The 18,557-nt window shown below is 40.2% G+C and overlaps 1 protein-coding gene across 2 annotated transcripts in view; it reads left to right on the forward strand.

The window, feature by feature from the left end:
• The window catches only part of STXBP5 (syntaxin binding protein 5), a 723,304-nt gene that overhangs the window by 479,966 nt on the left and 224,781 nt on the right, over positions 1 to 18,557 (forward strand). For both annotated transcript variants that reach the window (XM_073627823.1, XM_073627824.1), the window contains exon 10: positions 12,426 to 12,580. In XM_073627823.1, coding sequence (XP_073483924.1) covers positions 12,426 to 12,580 — 155 coding nt within the window. The remainder of the gene's footprint in view (positions 1 to 12,425; positions 12,581 to 18,557) is intronic.

Consider the following 18,557-nt stretch of genomic DNA (forward strand, 5'->3'; position numbering starts at 1 on the left):
GCCACTATGGCCTGGGCTAGTGTAGTTCGATTCTGGCAGTTATGAAATGTCCCTTATGGGTATAGGTCAGGCAGAGTTTACTAGACTGGTGTGCGCCAAGTCTGGATGAGGTAATGTGTCCACCTGGACTCTGCAGCTCCTTGTTCCAGGGCTGTGACATAGCTTGAGGGATGTGTGCAGAGCCTGATGAGGCTTCTTCTAGCCAAGACTTCTGGGGAAGGGGATGTGAGGGACAGGAAACTATTTTATAAGCATTCTTCTACTTCTCCCTCCAGTTCCACACTGGGGCAGCACACCTGGTGGTGACAGGTGCTTGTAGCACCAGCAAATTGTAAGCTTGTAGTCAGCATCTTTTCACCATGCTATCTTGTGTGTAGTGTGTAGTCTATGGTTACTACAGTTCCTTTATGTGGTGGTTTTGTGGGCTTCACATATCTGGGCATTGTTGGCTGTATTTTACCCTTTGCAGGCACTTTTGTGTTTGGGGGTTATTTTTCATGTGGTCAGCTTTCATGTAAAACCTGGTTGCTTTCTCTGTTGCTGGCAGGCCCTGTAAAGTTAGGGCATTCTGCTAGTCCTAAAGAGTACAGGTGCATCTCAAAAAAATATCAAAGTTAATTTCAGTAATTTGATTCAAAAAGCGAAATTCATATTATATAGTTTCATTACACACAGTCATATATTTCAAGCATTTCTCTCTCATAATTTTGATTATGGCTTACAGCTAGTGAACCCCAAACTCTGTATCTCAGAAAGTTTTAATATTGTGAAAAAGTTCAATATTGTAGACTCATGGTGTCACACTCTAATAAGCTAATTAACTCAAAACACCTGTAAAAGTTTCCTAAACCTTTAAGTGGTCAATATCTGGTTCAGTAGGTTAAATAATTATAGGGAAGACTGCTTACTTGACAGTTGTCCAGAAGACCGTCATTGACAGTCTCCACAAGGAGGGTAAGTCACAAAACATCATTGCTAAAGAAGCTGGCTGTTCAGAGTGCTGTATCCAATGAATAGTTCAGTGGAAGGAAAACGTGTGGTAGAAAAAAGGTACACAAGAAACAGGGAATACCACAGCCTTGAGAGGACTGTGAAGCAAAAACCATTCAAGAATTTGAGTGAGATTCACAAGGAGTAGCCAATGGCTGGTGTCAGTGCTTCAAGAGCCACCACACAGACATATCCAGGGCATGGGCTACAACTGTTGCATTTCTTGTGTCAAGCCACTCCTGAACCAGAGACATCAGAAAGGTCTTACCTGGGCTAAGGAGAAAAAGGACTATTCTGTTGCTCAGTGGTCCAAAGTCCTCTTTTGAGATGAAAGTAAATTTTGCATTTCATTTGGAAATCGAGGTCCCAGAGTCTGGAGGAAGAGTGGAGAGACACAGAATCCAGGTTGCATGAGGTCCACTGTGAAATTTCCACAGCCAGTGGTGATTTGGGGAGCCATGTCATCTGCTGGTGTTGGTCCACTGTTTTGTTTTTTTTTTAGTCCAAATTTAGCACAGCCCTCTGCCAGGAAATTCTAGAGCACTTCGTGCTTCCCTCTGCTGACCAGCTTAATGGAGATGCTGATTTCATTTTCCAGCAGGACTTGACACTGACAAATGTCCCAATACCTGGTTTAATAATCATTGTGCTTGATTGCCCAGCAAACTAGCCTGACCTAAACCCCATAGAGAATCTGTGGGGTATCGTCAAGAGAAAGATGAGACACCAGACCCAACAATGCAGACGAGCTGAATGCCACTATCAAAGCAACCTGGGTTTCCATAACACCTCAGCAGTGCCACGTGCTGATCGCCTCCATGCCTTGATGCAGTAATTCATGCAAAAGGAGCCCTGACCAAGTATTGAGTGGCATACTATACTATACATGGACGTACTTTTCAGTAAGCCAACATTTCTTTATTAAAAATCCTTTGTTTTATTGGTCTTATGTAATATTTGGAATTTCTGAGATACTGAATTTGGGGTTTTCGCCAGATGTAAGCCATAATCCTCAAAATTAAAAGAAAAATGTTTAAAATATATCACTCTGTGTGTAATGAATCTCTATAATGAGTTTCACTTTTTGAACTGAATTACTAAAATTAACTTTTGGATGATATTCAAATTTTTTGATATGCACCCGTATATGGTTTGGTATGCGAAGATACGCTTATATTCAATTTCTAATGGTATCTGATAGACCAGATCTGCATGAACCTTTTTTATAGTGCTAGAAAAAGCAGCCTGCTACTGGATTTTTCTTGACCGATATAAAACCCTCAGGCCAAACTTAACCTGTGCCACCTTTACTCTCAGCCTCCCATGAGGTTTGTGCAGGTTTGGTTTCTAATAATGATTTTTGTGGGTATTTCTTTTTTTGATCTGAGACTCCTAGACTAACTTCCTTTAATGCAGTATGTGGAGGTTAGGCCCAGTTAGAAAATCAGCACTCTCAGGGCACCTTTGTAAGCCATTGATGCTAGAACAGCACTTGTGTTAGACATGTCCAGACTGGTCTGTACCTAGTGCAGCAGTGGGCTGAATTGGACCATAGGGCTGATCTGCGTGACCGTTTTTGGCTGTCAAGGCAGTTATAGCCTGTGGGGAACAGACTGTAAACCTAAAAAGGAGCCTGAGTAATAAATGGTCTGGCGTTTTGCTTGGCTGAGAGAAAACAAGATATCTTGTTTTAATGCCATGAGGCTAATCTTAATCTTGGTTGTACAATATTGATGATTTGCTATGAGATATGCTACTACCTTTGTAAAGTCACCACTTCTCTACATGACCAATAAATCATGGTCTGTCTTGATATAAGGGTTATATGTATGTAGGTCACACTAGTTTAATGCTAAACCGCAATGGAGGTATATTTTTCACTCCTGGTGCATGTGAACTTTTTTTCCAAGGCTCTATGCACACTTATGAAGGGGGCTGTTTGTTATTTACTTGTGGGAGACCTAGTGGTGTCCCCAAGCGATTACCTGCAAGTAATCATTCAAAGGTATTTACTTAATGTGTGATTACACACAAGCGGCCGCGATTAGCTGCAGGAGCTGTTGGCCTCCTATTGACTTTGTTGGCGCTGCAGCCAATTGCTGAGAACCCCTTATGGGTCTCCTGCATTGTTAATTGCCCCAGCTTACAAGTATGAATGGGGCCATATTTGGTAGTGGATTCTCATGTGTTTTTCCTTAACCTCCTCTTGCATTCTGGCCCTTTAGGTGGATCAAACTGTCAAGGCGGGCATTCCAATCATGGAAACACTCTGATTGGCTCTGGCTGTCAGTGGTCAAATGATCGAAAGCTCACGAAGTATGCATTGGGAGTGTTCTGTGACAGTTGAGTTACTGTGCTGGGAGCTTGCTCTCAGCACAGTAAACGATTTACCTATAGATGCATATATGTGGCAGCCCGATGTAAAGCCCACCCACCAAAAGCCTCATATATGCGTGTGGCTGGCGCGAAGTGATGGTTAAATGTTCTGTTAACTGCAACATGGGTGTGTTTGTCTCACAGGGGTTTTGCCTTTCAGACTGCACTAAGGCTAAGGTCATCTTTTAGAACATATTGCGTGTTACTTTTGTATTTAGGGTGTAACGTGTTCCATTTACTGCTCCCCTTTCCCCCTAATTGCTTCCTCTTTGACCGCAGGCAAGAGATGCTCTACCCTGCAGCTGCTGTCTCATTTTAAAATTGGTGCAGTTGTATACGGCTCTACCTGCACAGTCATGTCATTCATTCATTCATTCATTCATTCATTCATTCACAGGAATTTGTGAAAGAAACTGCTATGAAAGTACCCGCTGCCACCACAGCAGATGGCTTGTAGTTCTCAATGGATTGTGAGGGTGCTGATGAGTACACTCATAGTCCATTGACATTTCCTACAGCTCTGAAGCAGACAGCCCAGTTCACAATGTGGTGATATTCCCTTCACTCATTCCAATTTCTTTACATCAGAAGCCCCAATCGCATGAGAGAGGCTGCGGTCTGGGTAAACTCTTGCAGTGGCTTGCAGCTCATAGTTTGGTGACCCCTGTTATAGATAATCACATAAGTCACAGGAGGAGCTGGGTACACCAGAACTTCCCAAACCACAGCATTTCTCATGTTATGGAGGGCTTCTGATGTAAAGAAATTGAGATGAGCGAAGGGAATATCACATTGTGAACCTGGCTGATGACTGAGGAGTGAAGAGAGAAAGGTAGCAGGTACATTCTTGGATGGGAAGAAAAGGAGGTCTTGCTGCATCCCCCATAGGAGGAATCGGTCAAAGGCATATTTGACTCTGTGGTGGGGTCAGATATGAGATGAGCAGGCATTGCACCTGAAGGTGGTGGTTCATCAAAAGCACTGTGAAGATAAAAGAACTGTCACTGCATCACATAGTGGTTTTCACAATTTACAGTATATGGGACTTTAAAGGTATTTGTTTTTTTCTGTTCACATTAATATATGGTGTTCGTGATCACAAGTATAGTTGAGTGATACCTGATGAAAGAGGATATTTCACATATAAGTTATGTGGTACACTTCATGGCAACACTAAGCCTTATTTTATTTTAAGTATTTATTCACATACCTGTTGTGCAGCACTTTTTTTAATATATATTTTTAGTAGACTGGTGTAGTGAATACACTGATAATGTGTTAGCGGCAATTTTTTCCTGGGTAACCAGGCATATGAATTTGAGCACCTTTGCATAAGGGAGGTTGCGCTGATTAGTTTTGTTTTCATTACTGATCGCATGCATGTTCAATGCTATGCAGACTCCTGAAAAATAAATAATGCATATATTTTTCCTGCAAAATTATGTGCATTTATTATGTTTTTCATAAAGGCGAACTTCTCCTTTAACAACCTCCAGGCTATTTGCTGCAAGCTCTAGATTGTACTACTTGACCTCCAGTTAAGATAACCACATAGGGGCTGCAGCCATATAGTACTTATTAGCAGATGAACAGTTGGAACCATCAAGCTTAGAGCATCCTTTCTGAAATCGATAATTCAGACAATTCATACAATTAGGTTTTTTAATGCTGTGTCTAAGATTTAGAAAATTATAGAACTTTGCCAACCAAAATGTAAAAAAAATAAAAAATCATATAGATATATCATGTTGCTGTCAGACTGTGTAACATAATGATTTCGCTATTGGGGCATAAAATTGTCTTTATTATAGCACAGCATATGAAAAGCTATTTCACATCACAATTGAAACCAGTGACAAGACAGTGAAGTAACTTAAAAGAGAAAAAAAAAAAATTGAATTGTGACAAGCATCTAACATCGAAAGAATCTGCATGCTCAAATGTAAAAAAAAAAAAAAAAAGAAAGAAAATAACCATGCTAAAGGCTTATTTCTAGTACACAAGATCAAACATTTGATTTTCTAGTGTCTTTCACATTAAAGTGGAAGTCCATGCAAAATCTAAAATCCCTGCATCTATAGACACCAGGGGTCTAACACTAACCTCTCTATCCCATAGTTACATAGTAAGGTTGAATAAAGACACCAGTCCATCGAGTTCAACCTGAGCAAGTGTGGGTGCGTGTCTACAACTATCCCTATTTTTATTTAAGGTACCCATATAGCGCTGTGTCAATTTTTACGCAGCGCTCCACACATATATCGCACGCTCACATCGATCCCTACCCTCAAGGAGCCCACAATCCAGGGTCCCTAACATTCATATACTAGGGCCAATTTTGGACAGAAGCCAATTAACCTACCAGCATGTTTTTGGAGTGTGAGAGGGAATCGGAGTACCCGGAGGAAACCCACGCAGGCACAGGGAGAACATGCAAGCTCCAGGCAGGTAGTGTTGTGGTTGGGATTTGAACCAGCGTCCCTTACTGCTAGGCGAGAGTGCTACTCACTACACCAGTAGTGAGTGCTACTCACTACACCACTGTGCTGCCCTAAATCCCTGTAAAGAAAAGACGAGTATACATACCTTTTTTGGAAGCCGATCTGACCTGCTCCGACTCCATCTCCAGTGCCAGAAGCTCTGCAGAGGACATGGACAACAGCAGCTGTGAAATGAATGGGAAGTGACATCACCCATAGAGTCTGTTGTCCTCCGTCTCCTCTGCACCCGCCTACACAGGGAAGCCGCGTGGGATCTGGTCGGAAATGGTCAGATCGGCTTCCAAAAAGGTAAGTATACTTGTTTTTTCTTTACAGGGATAGAGAGATTAGTGTTACATCCCCGGTGTCTATAGATGCAGGGATTTTAGATTTTGCATGGGGTTGACTAGAAAGTAATAGCATGCATTTCTTAGGGGTCTATTTATAAATAACGGCTTTCAGAACAAGTTTGCCAGCTGTTTCAGATTTATTAAAGTGCCACATTTGTCCAAAAAAAAATATGTATAGAAACTCTTGTATTACAGAAAAGTGGAAAAAACATCAACGTTGTCTCAACAATTTCACATGCATTGAGGAAGGATCTGCCACATTGTGGTTTCGGACAATAAACTCCTAAGGATGTACATGTATTGGAAGTCCCACCATGAATTACAATATACACTGATACTATACAAGCAACCAGCTAGTAATCAATGTTATGTATTGTCCCCAGGACAGGAAGTGAGTGAAAATCTCTAAGAGCAACAAAGACAGAAGTAAAAATGCTTGTCCTAACTACTTCACCTCCTTGGATGTGTTGCGTCCAGAGAGTGAAGGGTTAAAAACAAGCTTCATGGCTGCAGTAACAGCCATGAACATAAAAATATTTTTGTTCAGCTGGCTCCTGGCTGGCTGTCATTTAAGTAATCAAGGTGGCTGTATAGCCGCCTGATCACTTACAGTGTAGGAGTGGCAACATTTCTGATGGCAAAAAAGGGGTGTGTGGCACCCTTTTTTATTGCTATCATAAGGGGGCTTGTTTAGCCCCCTTGTGATAACTATGAAGTTAAATGGAAAATAAAATGGAAAAAATGCAGCGCCAGGAGAATGACACACCCAGAAATCCTTTCGGGGTAGATATTCAAAGGTGAAATAGTGAATGATTGTATGAATACACATTCAAATTAGTACATAAGTGCTCAGTGCATATGAATACACATTCAAATAAGTACATATAAGTGTACAGTGCAAAAATAATAGGTGAACTCATGTGGACACAGCACAATACCTTAAGCAGAAGGAACATCTATAGTCCATATATTACACATGAAATGTTATCTGACCAAGGCTTTTCCACATAGAAATATAGCTATAGTGAACACTCATAAGTCCATATAAACATCCAATATAAAATATTCCCACTCACAGAGATAGTATTAAGATGTAAATATTCTTATGAAGAAGATGACAAAACTGTAGCGAACGGCATGATTTCCACACACGGCACCCAGGGATGTGTATCCAACACCAGGGAAGGGGGATAGGTACTCTTACCCCAAATCATGGACACACACGCCAGCGGCGGTGGGTCAATCAAGCATGAAACGATCTTCCAGGACACACTCTCCCACTAGAACTTCTGTAGAAAGGATGATGTATCCCAACCTCTACATCCAGGGGGTTAGTGATGAAGATTCCAACGCTTCTTGTAAGTTGGATGAAAGCTGGGAGCGCAGGCAGCTGAAACCAGACTTGGGCAAAGCAGAAATGACACGTGTATGTAGACTGCAATCGGACCACACGCGAGGTATCGCCATGAACGCCAGAGTGAGAGCAAGAATTCTAGGACAATAATTCAGTTAACTCTAAATAGGCTTTGCCTATGGAGAATTTTAGGTACTAATTTCAGTTTTTTTGTGGTATCACAGGCACGCACAATTGACTTGTTTGGTATCCATTTATTCGACATAACCTCTCATGTTTTACCAACAAATTGGGTATTCTATTATCTGCACTAAATTTCTAAAATTCATCATAGTGTATATATTTCTTGAGAATAGTTTGATAAACTACCTTTTTATTTGACAAGACCTCTGCTTTTAGAAATGATCTTATGGTCTGGGAGTGTTTTGGTATTTTTAAAGCCAAAAATGCTTATTTTAACGCGGAAAAAAGGTACAGTAAGCTACATGTTGCCCCCAGAACAAAAAGTGAAAGGAAATATGTCCAACAAAGTCCCAGATACTGAGCCCTCACTAGCTTGATTCAGGCTATTGCTCTTCATAAGCTTGGAACCATCCTGCTTGAATTCTAGGTACAATTGGAATTGTGAAACTTTTTATTTTTTTTTAAATGTTCACTATTTCTTTGCAATGGAGGATGGATTCACACTATTGTGGTTTACTGCAGTACACATTAGTGCATGTGTACATTTTTGTTGCAAGTTTAACAGAGTACAAAGTATAACTGCAACACTCTGAATAGGCAAAGTGAAAGACAAAATGTTGCTCACAGTATACAAATTCAGCACAAAATCCAAACAAAGGTCCAATGTCCATAGAGATAAGCAGTGCACAGGCGTCCATATAGCAGAAACCTGAGTGAATGATTGGCATTCAATTTTAATTTCTGAAAGAAAAAAGGGATGGAGAGAAGCAGAAAATGTGGAAGAAGCACGGGGGGGGGGCACAACTGATAGCAGGCAGTCATGAGTTCCCTGCTGAAAGATGACGAAGTACAATATAATATAGGAACATAATCTATTAATCTAATGATGTAGGTATAGAATAACCTGAAATAGCCATATAGGCTGCAGAAGACTTAAACTCGAACCAACAGGCCCATATTTTGGAGTGCCGAGCTGTACACCCCCTTAACAATATGATATGGGACATCTCATTGACTTTAAAAAGCCATTGTGCTATCGAAGGAGCAGAGGTTTGACCCCACAAAGTAGGGATAAGAGTGTTTGCAGCATTCAATTGGTGAGGGGTTATGGACCGCCTATATCAGCCTATATCAGCCTGTTTCAGTTTTACAATTAAACACAACACAAGGATCACATTGAATATTACAGCTTTGAATTGGGTCTATTTAATGAAGCACCTCATACAAGTAGAGGCGAATGAGTGGATGGTACATTTATTTTAAATGGCACCTCAGTGCACATGTTTTAGTGCACCAAAAAGCACAGATGTAAACTTTCTGTGCTTTGTGGTGTGCAGTTTTAGAAAAAAGATTTAGGTTTGCCAAAACCTGTCCCTCTGTAAGTTGGATACCTATTTAAAAGACAATACTTCATAACAGTCCTAGTCTACCCATAATAAAGCTGGCTACATAGTAACATCCTGTGCATTAAATCTTTATTGGCTATATGGCATGATACAGCAGTAACATGCTAATGCATTTCCACTGAAGCCTTACTTATAGCCACTGTTAAGTGGCAAAATTACAAACATTCTCTGTTGAAGGCCAGTGCAACATGGCACACCCCTTCTCAGAGCAGGAACTGAATCTAAGACCAGTATCTGCATTGGACTCCAGCTGTATTTCAGGCATGCAGCAAGCAGCCTACCTTAAAAAGGCATAATTTTCAGCATCTGTCACATTTCTTTGAACAAAAAACAGCTTTATTATTGCCATTTTTTGTGCTGGGCTCAAAAACTCAATGTCTGTTTCCCTACTCCCGTTTCACTGCCAGACTAGATCTAGTTATGCCTGTACTAGGCGAGGCAGACACAGAAGGGATTGAAAAGGATATTGAGGCAACTGTGGAAGATTTTTCTCCCTCAGGTTGCCAGTATAATGAAGCAAAATCTTCATGCAACATGCTTTCTAACAGAAAAATTCCCTTCTGCTCTCCACAAAAGCTTTGGCATTGTGCGACTTGATTCTTCTCCTTTTCACCATGCCCCTTTAAGTACAAAGAGACCTACAAAAACTTCAAAACCTTCCCTATTCAGTATACAATAAATAGCCGTCAGAATATTAGCTTACATTAAAAAGGGAATTTACTCCAGGGATAAAACGATAATCCTGCCACCTTATATAACTCTGGTTTGGCCGCATCTGGTGTATTTTATTCAGATCTGGTCACCAATCCTCAAAGGATGTGCTGGAGAGAGTCCAGAGAAGGGCAACTAAATTAATAAGCGGACTGGAGGACCTAAATTATGAGGAACGACTACAAGCTAAATTCATTTTTACTGAAGAAGAGATGCTTGAGAGGAGATATGATGGCAATATACAAATATCTCAATGGTGATCCCAGAGTTAGTATGAAACTTTTCAGTCCCAGGGAGTGTAAGAGGACACAGGGCCATATTATGAAACTGGAAGAGAAGCGGTTTAATCTTAAGCTGCGTAGGGGATTTTTCACTGTCAGGGCAGTAAGGTTTTGGAACCCTCTTCCACAGTTGGTGTCAGCAGGAAGTATGGATAACTTTAAAAGACTCTTGGATGTGCATCTTAGTGAAAACAATATACGGGGATATGGGAAATGATTTTCTGCACACACACCCACCAACACAGTTTGGATTGGATGGACTATTGTCTTTATTCAACCTTGCCAACTATGTAACTTGGTATATAAGTAATATTGCATATACCTAGTTGGAGGCCTTGTGATATTGAGGGACAAACTGGATTATTTTCACTTTTGTCTGGTGAAGCAATTGTTTTGATTATGAAAACTGGTTTCTGTGATCTTCCTCCTCTCAGGATCTAAATATTGCACAGGATGACCCCTTGTTACCAATTTATACTAATATCTTCTAATTATCTAATGATCTTCTAATCTACACTTGGGCTAGATTTAGATGTGTCTAAACCTATCACCTCTGATGAGCGATCCTCATTCTTCATTCATGAAAGGTTATATGATTCCACCTCACAGCCTTTTGTCGAACACACTTGCTGCAATTGCATACATTTGTGGGGCATTTGCGGCGCATCCCCAGTCACTTGATAACCAAACCAGTGCAGACCTATGCTGCTGTTTGTGCTTTCTTTAATTCGGCATCCATGACTTTTCTACTAAATGATTGTAAGTAAAGTTGTTTTAATTGGCTATTGAAGACCTTATTTTGTTTTGGCCAGCGTAGGAACATCGGGCTGTTTGTGTTACCAAATGTGATCATTACTGACCTGGAAGCCATTTGTTTTTTTGATTTTACTCCTCTAAAATGCATTATGAGGAATTAATTGAGGTCTTTTTATTTTAATATGCATGTTTGTTTTTGTTTTTTTTGTAAATAGACTTAATTTGAGATATTCTTTTGTATTGCTTACGGTTTGCTTCACAGAAAATGTGATGTGGTTCCTTTGGAGTCTCCCATTCACACTTTAACACAACAGGCTGAATTAGTAAATGTTTTAAGGTTCTTTGGTTTAATGCTGATTATGTTCCCTAATCTTGGCAGGATGGTAAATGACTTTAAGGCTTAGTTGATGCGTGCATTATTTCTTTATTTAGCATAGTACTTAGTCAGTCAGCCACAATGTACTTGCTCAGTTTCATTTGCTAATATATATTAGCTCTTAGGGAAGATGTTCATTGTTTTTCTATTGAAACTTGCTGTATCGAATAGAAGTATGATGTAGAATAATGTACTTTTATTTTTACTGCAAAGTTGCATTCTGTCTATTTAGTTTTCTGTTTTTTAGATCAAACATTTGTCTGTATATTTGTCTGTATACAATTTGTAGAATCTTTAGAATTTTTTTAGAAACTTAAAATATAATTTGATGATCTTGTGCTTTGGTCCATAGGTTTGTCATTTTTTTTCTATATTTTATGGGATTCCTTTTTGGAGGTTTCTAAAGAAATATGCTGTATAATTAACAATGGCTATTTCTAAGAAATCTTGTGAAGGGAAATGTTCTCTGCATGAACCCATAATCATTTCTCAGTCATATCAGTGTATGTCATCAGCAGGCGGTAGGGAGACTTGCTGTCAGTTGAAGTTCTACCTTACTATCTAGTAGACAGGAAGTGACAAAAAATCAGCAATAAAATGTTAATAGGAATTTGGGCTTTACCTCTTTGTTTTTTGACGTTCTTCAGGGCTCATTCACACTGGGTGCAGTGACTGGCATTTTCCTTCATTGGATCGAAACCAATTACTGCAACAGCACATAGCAAAAAATGTATGTGGCCCATTCTCACTAAAACTGAGCCTCACGGTCCCGAGCAGTTTAGAAAAATGCATACTGTATGCATTTTTTCACGAAACACCAGAGCTTACCTGAAGAGTGTTTACTGTCCATTTATACATACCACAGACAAGCTGTGGTGTGAAGAAATGACTGGAATATCTTGATATTTCATTAAAGGAAATCTACAGAAGACACAACCAAACTAAATGGCGATTCAACTGAACGCCATAGAGTGTTGCTGCTTGTCATGCAGGTTCAAACATGTTCAAGGTCACCGCGCATGCAGTTATAACCGGTTCTGACTGCTTTGTCTACTAGGTGGAATCACAATCTCATTATTTAATAGACATATAGAGAGAGAGATTAGAAGATTTTGTGCGTTGGCACGAATTGTTTCAACCATTATATCTGACTTTTTTTCAGGGAACCCTTTATTATCCTATCAGGTGGCCTGTCCTATGACACAGTTGGAAGAAGACCCTGTCTAACCGTCATGCATGGAAAAAGCACAGCTGTCTTAGAAATGGATTATCGAATTGTGGATTTTCTTACACTTTGTGAAACTCCCTATTCTAATGGTAAGTCTGTTTATGAAGAAAAAATAGTAATGCAGCTTTCTTTTGAAAATTTTGCATTCTGTCTTGCCTTGTTGGATACTGACTGATTGGATAGTTTTAGATATGTCCTCGTATTACATAGTTTATTGTAAAAAGATTGTATGGTCACATTGGCACTTGTATGGTGAACCTTTTCACTGCTCATTGATGGGTGCACTTGAACACTTTCTGACTTGCATTTGACCTACTTTTTACTGCATTATCCCGGGTCAAGCTGTTTTTGCATTCTCATTTATTTATATGGGAAAAGGGGAAGTTATGGTACAAACAAAAGCCTGCTGACACTAGCAACCTACATAGATTAAGGGCAAGCACACAGCTCTTTTCTCTATAAATTTGACATGCTGGTTAGAGAATGAAATCTGACTAGTTTCTATGGGAAATACCAAGGGTATTATTTTTTTTATTTTCTCTGATTTTCATAAAGTACTGTAAAGTACACCCCATGTAAATCCTTGGCTTTTTAAGCTTATTTGAATAGGCAAACTACTACATTTTGGTTCAGATTTGCCTATAAATACTGTGGAACTGACAAATGGTTTGAACTACTTTTGCAGATTACCACAGCAACTATGCAGATGGTTGCAATGGCATGGAAGACCCCTAAACTTTGTCTCGCAGAGACTAAAAATAGAATAGCACAGGCCATGGTCCATGGAAAAATCGAGACCAGACTACAAGACAAAATACCTAAATTTACTTTTAAAGTATTTTACGCCAGCATTTCATATTCCTGATATGTGCCTGCTGTACCATGTACTTGTATGAAAATTACCCTGTTCTTTGTATTGCTTCCTTTGTGTGAAATCCCTGGTGTTTCTGCCATTCCCTCTGATTTTCTGTTAGAAACTGACCACAGTAAGCAGGAGAACATGTCAGCGTTGGTTCTCTAGCTTTGCTGGGAACTGTGTGCTCTTCAATGATAAGTCCTGATACACGCACTCCCCTGCATAGCCATTCATTGGGAATGACCTGAGAACGGGTGGGGTTGTGATCACATATATAAAGGGGTATGCACACTACTGGAACCCTGAATACCTGTCATGCTCCCTACACACTGCATACTCCTAGAAGTACTCAACTGCTCTCCTGGGACCCCCATCCTCACCATACCTTAGGGGGCTGCAGTGTAAAGGGGCACTATGATTACAGTGCCCCTAGCAATCACAGGGCAGAAGGTGTGATTAGTCCGTGTGTCCTCTACCTGCTCCCCCACCCGCCTGATATCAGCCTATCAGCAGGGCAGGGGGTGGGAGGAGCTCTCCTATTCTGATCTGCAGCTCTTCCCACCCCCTGCCCTGCTGATTGCATGACATCGCCGGTCGCATGGGGAGGAGCCGGGAGAGAACACACAGGTATGGCCACACAGCAGGAGACCAGCAACCTTGGTCTGTGATAACCCTGTGCGGACCGCGGTCGACCCTCATCTCCTGCTGTGTGGCCCAGTCATCAACAGCCCGAGGACCGGCACCGCTCTGCCCCCGGGGGGTTTGGGACCCCTGCTATAAGGAACTAGAGTTTTATTATTGCAAAAAATAAAACCTTGCATTTACTGACCCTTTTTTCCCCACTACAATATTAAGACAGTGTACGCACCCTCATGTATTCACCCAAAGATCTAGTTTGCAGATTTAAAAAAAAAAAGCATTGCTGCAACTTTTATGTAACCTGGCAGAATGGTAAAGCTCAAAGTGAACATATACATTATATTTAGGGTGAGCTTCAGTTCCCTTTTGTAGTAGTTTTGATACTACTCTGTAATGCATGCAGGGTAAAAAAAAAAAAATGTTTCTTCGAATTGGTAGCATAACGACAAGTTAAGATTGGGTTGCATTGGCAAAGGCACAAATTAGAACTACTTGACGTTTTTAAAGGTCACTACATCTTGGATAGCGATTGCTAAAAATCTATTGTACATTGCATTCATGTACATGAGCATTTTATTTTTTTTTACCTACTTTTTTTTTTGTTATGATTGATTTTATTTTGCACGAGTGGTCTGGTTCTGGTCAGTGGAGCCCTCATCCAGACCCTTCATGCAGCTGTGCAGCAACAGATCACTTTGGGTGAGTGATGGGTCGCTATAGTAGTGATCTATTGCTGTAGACAAACCGGTCTTTTAAAACAGCCCTAGGACAAATGGGCATGTATCTCTAGCGATTGTTTACACATGCTGCCTTTTCATCATTTGGTTCTTAGCCACATGTTAATGCTCAAGTAATGGACGTGAACTTTTTTGGACAGTGCATGTCACACAGACAGCTTCCACCTTTTAGAAATGGTTGATCTATGCACATTATTGTGCATTAAAATTAATAGGCATGAGTGGACCCTTAAAGTGATTTTGTCACCACCACCAGTCCTCCCAGGGGCTTGTATGCCCTGGAGGTATGAGCTGGCAGGAGCAACCACTGCATGTGTTGCAATAAGCAGGTATTTATAAATCCAGAAGTGTGGATTATATGAAGCAGCCAGGGAAGCAGTGAATCCATAACATTTTCAAGAAATTTGCCATCTGAAAGGTAACTACAGAATTGGTTTCTTTTACAGGGTGACCTTCTCATATAAGAGACCGGGTCAATTTTATATAGTTATTAAACTTTGAAAACTGCTTTATATGAAAGTCGTTTTTGTTTTGTTTTTGTTTTTTAAATATGTGCATAAACATCTTCCATAAATAAATAAAAAAAAGGTGGTTTAAGACTACTGCTCTGTAATTTATATAGGAGGTGATAACAGCATCAAATATTTGGTAGTTGAAAGTCACCACATTCCCTTTTTGTTGCTGCCCCCCACTTATAGGCTTCTTGTCTCATTTTTGGGGTTTTGTCTCATTCTTGATTTTATTTTACTTTTCGTATTGCACTAATGTCCAAGCAGTTCTTCCTTTTTATTGAGATTTTTGAAAATCTCTACTACAGACTTGATAACCAGTAATTATTGGCTCACATTAAACAGAACTGCCTAGAAGAATATTGGATGCAATGGACCACCAATAATATATACATTTGTCAATAGCTGGGCTTGGCTAACCTCATAATGTTTTTAAAAATCTGTGCATGGTAGACTCTTGCACTGCGTAGACTACAATCTGTTTTTGACAAGATAAAGCCTTACCTACATTATCACCACATGATAGGTCTATTCTGTGCTCTTGAGTGCATGTAAATGTGCCTAATCATTATTTTTTTATTAGATTGTAAGCTTTACATGACATTCATATTTCCATCTTCCGGTTTGTTTTTTCTCAATATGTTTACTTTACACCCTATTACAATTTGTAAGGTAAAGATATGAATACAGCAGATAGAGAAAAACTTAACATGCTGGAGTTGTTCTGGATATCCTGCAGATTTCTTTCAGTGTGGAGTTGAACCCCCCCCACCCAAGTTTCTTTTGGAAGACCCATAACTAACTGCTTTTTTACAGGCTGTTGGGTTAATGCATAAAAGCTGGTGTGACGGGAGGGCCCGTGGAACCCAGAATCCCTTTGAAAGGTTGGGAAAACCTTGTTTCAGCTCCTCATGCACCTCTTATGTCTAAGTCACCCTGTGCCATCCTGGCACAGGGTGACTGAGAAAATATATCTTGGATTCCTTAAAATGAGACAGTAATATTTATCCACAATATCTCCCAGGATATATGTAAAAGACTATTCTTGGTTTGTTTGATTCTGAACTCAACATGCTAGTTGAGAGAGCTGATCACATTGGCCTCTGTACAATGTAGGAGACGGGCCGACTCCTGCTGGAGCTCCTGCTATTGTGAGAAGGTGTCCTGTGTTTATACTTATGATGATGTATAATCTACTGTGTGAAGCTCGGTGACAAGTCTGACCTGTAGTGAAATCCTGATTAATCATAACAGTGCTCAGGAGGGCACGGCGTCACATCGGCTGCTTTAAAGGATTAGTTAATTAGCTCATGTTAATTAGGTTTCTGGTTACAGGTGTATTGTTAGAGTAATATGAGCAGGAGAGGGGATCTCCTCTTCTACTGTACATAAGACTTGTTTTTTGGTTCTAAAAAACAGTCCATGTTCAGCAACTAAACAAGTATCGTCTTGTTTTGTGCTTGTGAGCGGTTGGAATATCTGATATCTATATTCAGACTGGGAGGAAGCGGTATATGACGAAAGCACTCAAGCGAAGTGTGGGACATTTCTTTACAGCTGGCTTGGCAGGAAAATGTATTTACCCACAGAAAAAAACAGTCTTTTATTAGTTTTTATGCTTGGACTGCCAAAAAGTGTACAAATACTCAAACACTTCTTGACTTAAAATGTTGCAAGAGCCTCAGTCCAATGGACAACCTTCATTTAGGAAAAATCCCATAAGCTTGTTTAGAACTGCCCAAGAAATTTTGGAAAATTTTGAGCTGGATGACCCAGCAGCAGTAAATGTACCTGTCACTTTTTGTAGTAATCTTTCAACTTCAGTCTTACCCTTGCTCGGTTATGTTTCAAGTGCATGTCACCAAACTTTTTTTTTTTTTTTTTCTTTTTTTTTTTTTATACAACAATAAAAGATTATGATATTGGACAAAAAATTAAGTGGCTTAATTAGTTAAATTTGTTTAATCTCTTCAGAGCTACAGCTATGTACTACGAGGATCTGACTGTAATGTGTGGCCAGTTTAGCGTATAGAAAACCTCAAACATATGTGCCCATATATCCATTATATATCAGAGTCAGCCTTGTACTGGGCAGCCCGAAGAATGTCAAAACTGCCTTTTGTCACATCAAATACACAGCAGGAGCACAAAACGCTTCCATTGTACCAGCATATTGCCCACTTGTCTGCTCTCCAGCTCCAGGTTTTGCTACTAAAGCTGCAAACCCCTTCTCAATCTCCTGCATGTGGCCTTTTGATTCCTCCCTTCATGGGAACACTGCTGGAAGTCTCCATAAGTTCAATTTACAGACATAATGCCAAAGTGTGGAAAATAATTATAGAACTGTGGAAAAATATAAAATTGTTTATTTTTCATGAGCTGGTATGTTATTTCTATTTCAAATGGCTGCCATAACATCACAATCAAGGTCAGAGAGAAGCAAATTAAATGTTAAAGGTGGGTTATCTCTGCAATACTCCTTTTATTTATTGACCTCTATATTTATTGACCTCTATATCATGTCCCTTAAGTGCTCTGTTGCGTGCCAAGTGCCCATCAGTCAGGAGGACTTTGTTTCATTTGGCAGGATCCAGTCCTAACAAAGCCTGTGCCATCACCACTTACAAGCAGCTGGAGGCCCTCTCTCTAGAGTTATGTTCTCATTTGCAGGTCCTGCACTGTAACCTAACTTAACTGTGCGCTTGATCTGCCAAAGCCTGCCTGACTTATCCAAGGTTGTTAAAAAGAAACTGATTAGTATAGCATTAACCCCCTGGTTGTAGGGCATTTGAAACTCATGCCTGCAGCCTTGAACTATGACTTGGATGGATTGTTGATCTTCCTTTTATTTCCGATATGAGTTTCCTGTCAGTAAACTTGAGGAGGCTAAAGTGTTGGACCACAGAGCCTTTGACTAAAAAGCGATCTGCATGAACTTTGAGACAATGCCGCTTCCTGATGGCTCTGGACCCCATCCTCAAGGATGCCACAGGTGGCAAGAGTAATTCTCTTCCTCACTCTGGTAAGTATTATTCTGCTAGAGGCCAAGAACAGTCCTTTTTGTTTTTTCTATGTGTTTAAACTCCAATCCTGCCTCCCAGTCCGCAAACTTTTAAACTCCAAGTCTCTCAAACTCTACCCTCAGACAAGTTGTCTTCAGCATGATGGTGCATCCCCACTTTCCAAAGTGGGGAGTCTATTAGCCTTTGTGGACACCTGGGCAGCCTGCTTCTTAGATGCATGGGTGTGGGAGGTGGTTTCCAAAGGCTGCAAAGTAGAGTTTCACTCCCAGTCCCCCTAATTAATCATTTCCATTCTTTGTCAC

This window comes from Aquarana catesbeiana, linkage group LG04 (assembly GCF_042186555.1).
Source record: "Aquarana catesbeiana isolate 2022-GZ linkage group LG04, ASM4218655v1, whole genome shotgun sequence".
Taxonomy (NCBI): Eukaryota; Metazoa; Chordata; class Amphibia; order Anura; family Ranidae; genus Aquarana; species Aquarana catesbeiana.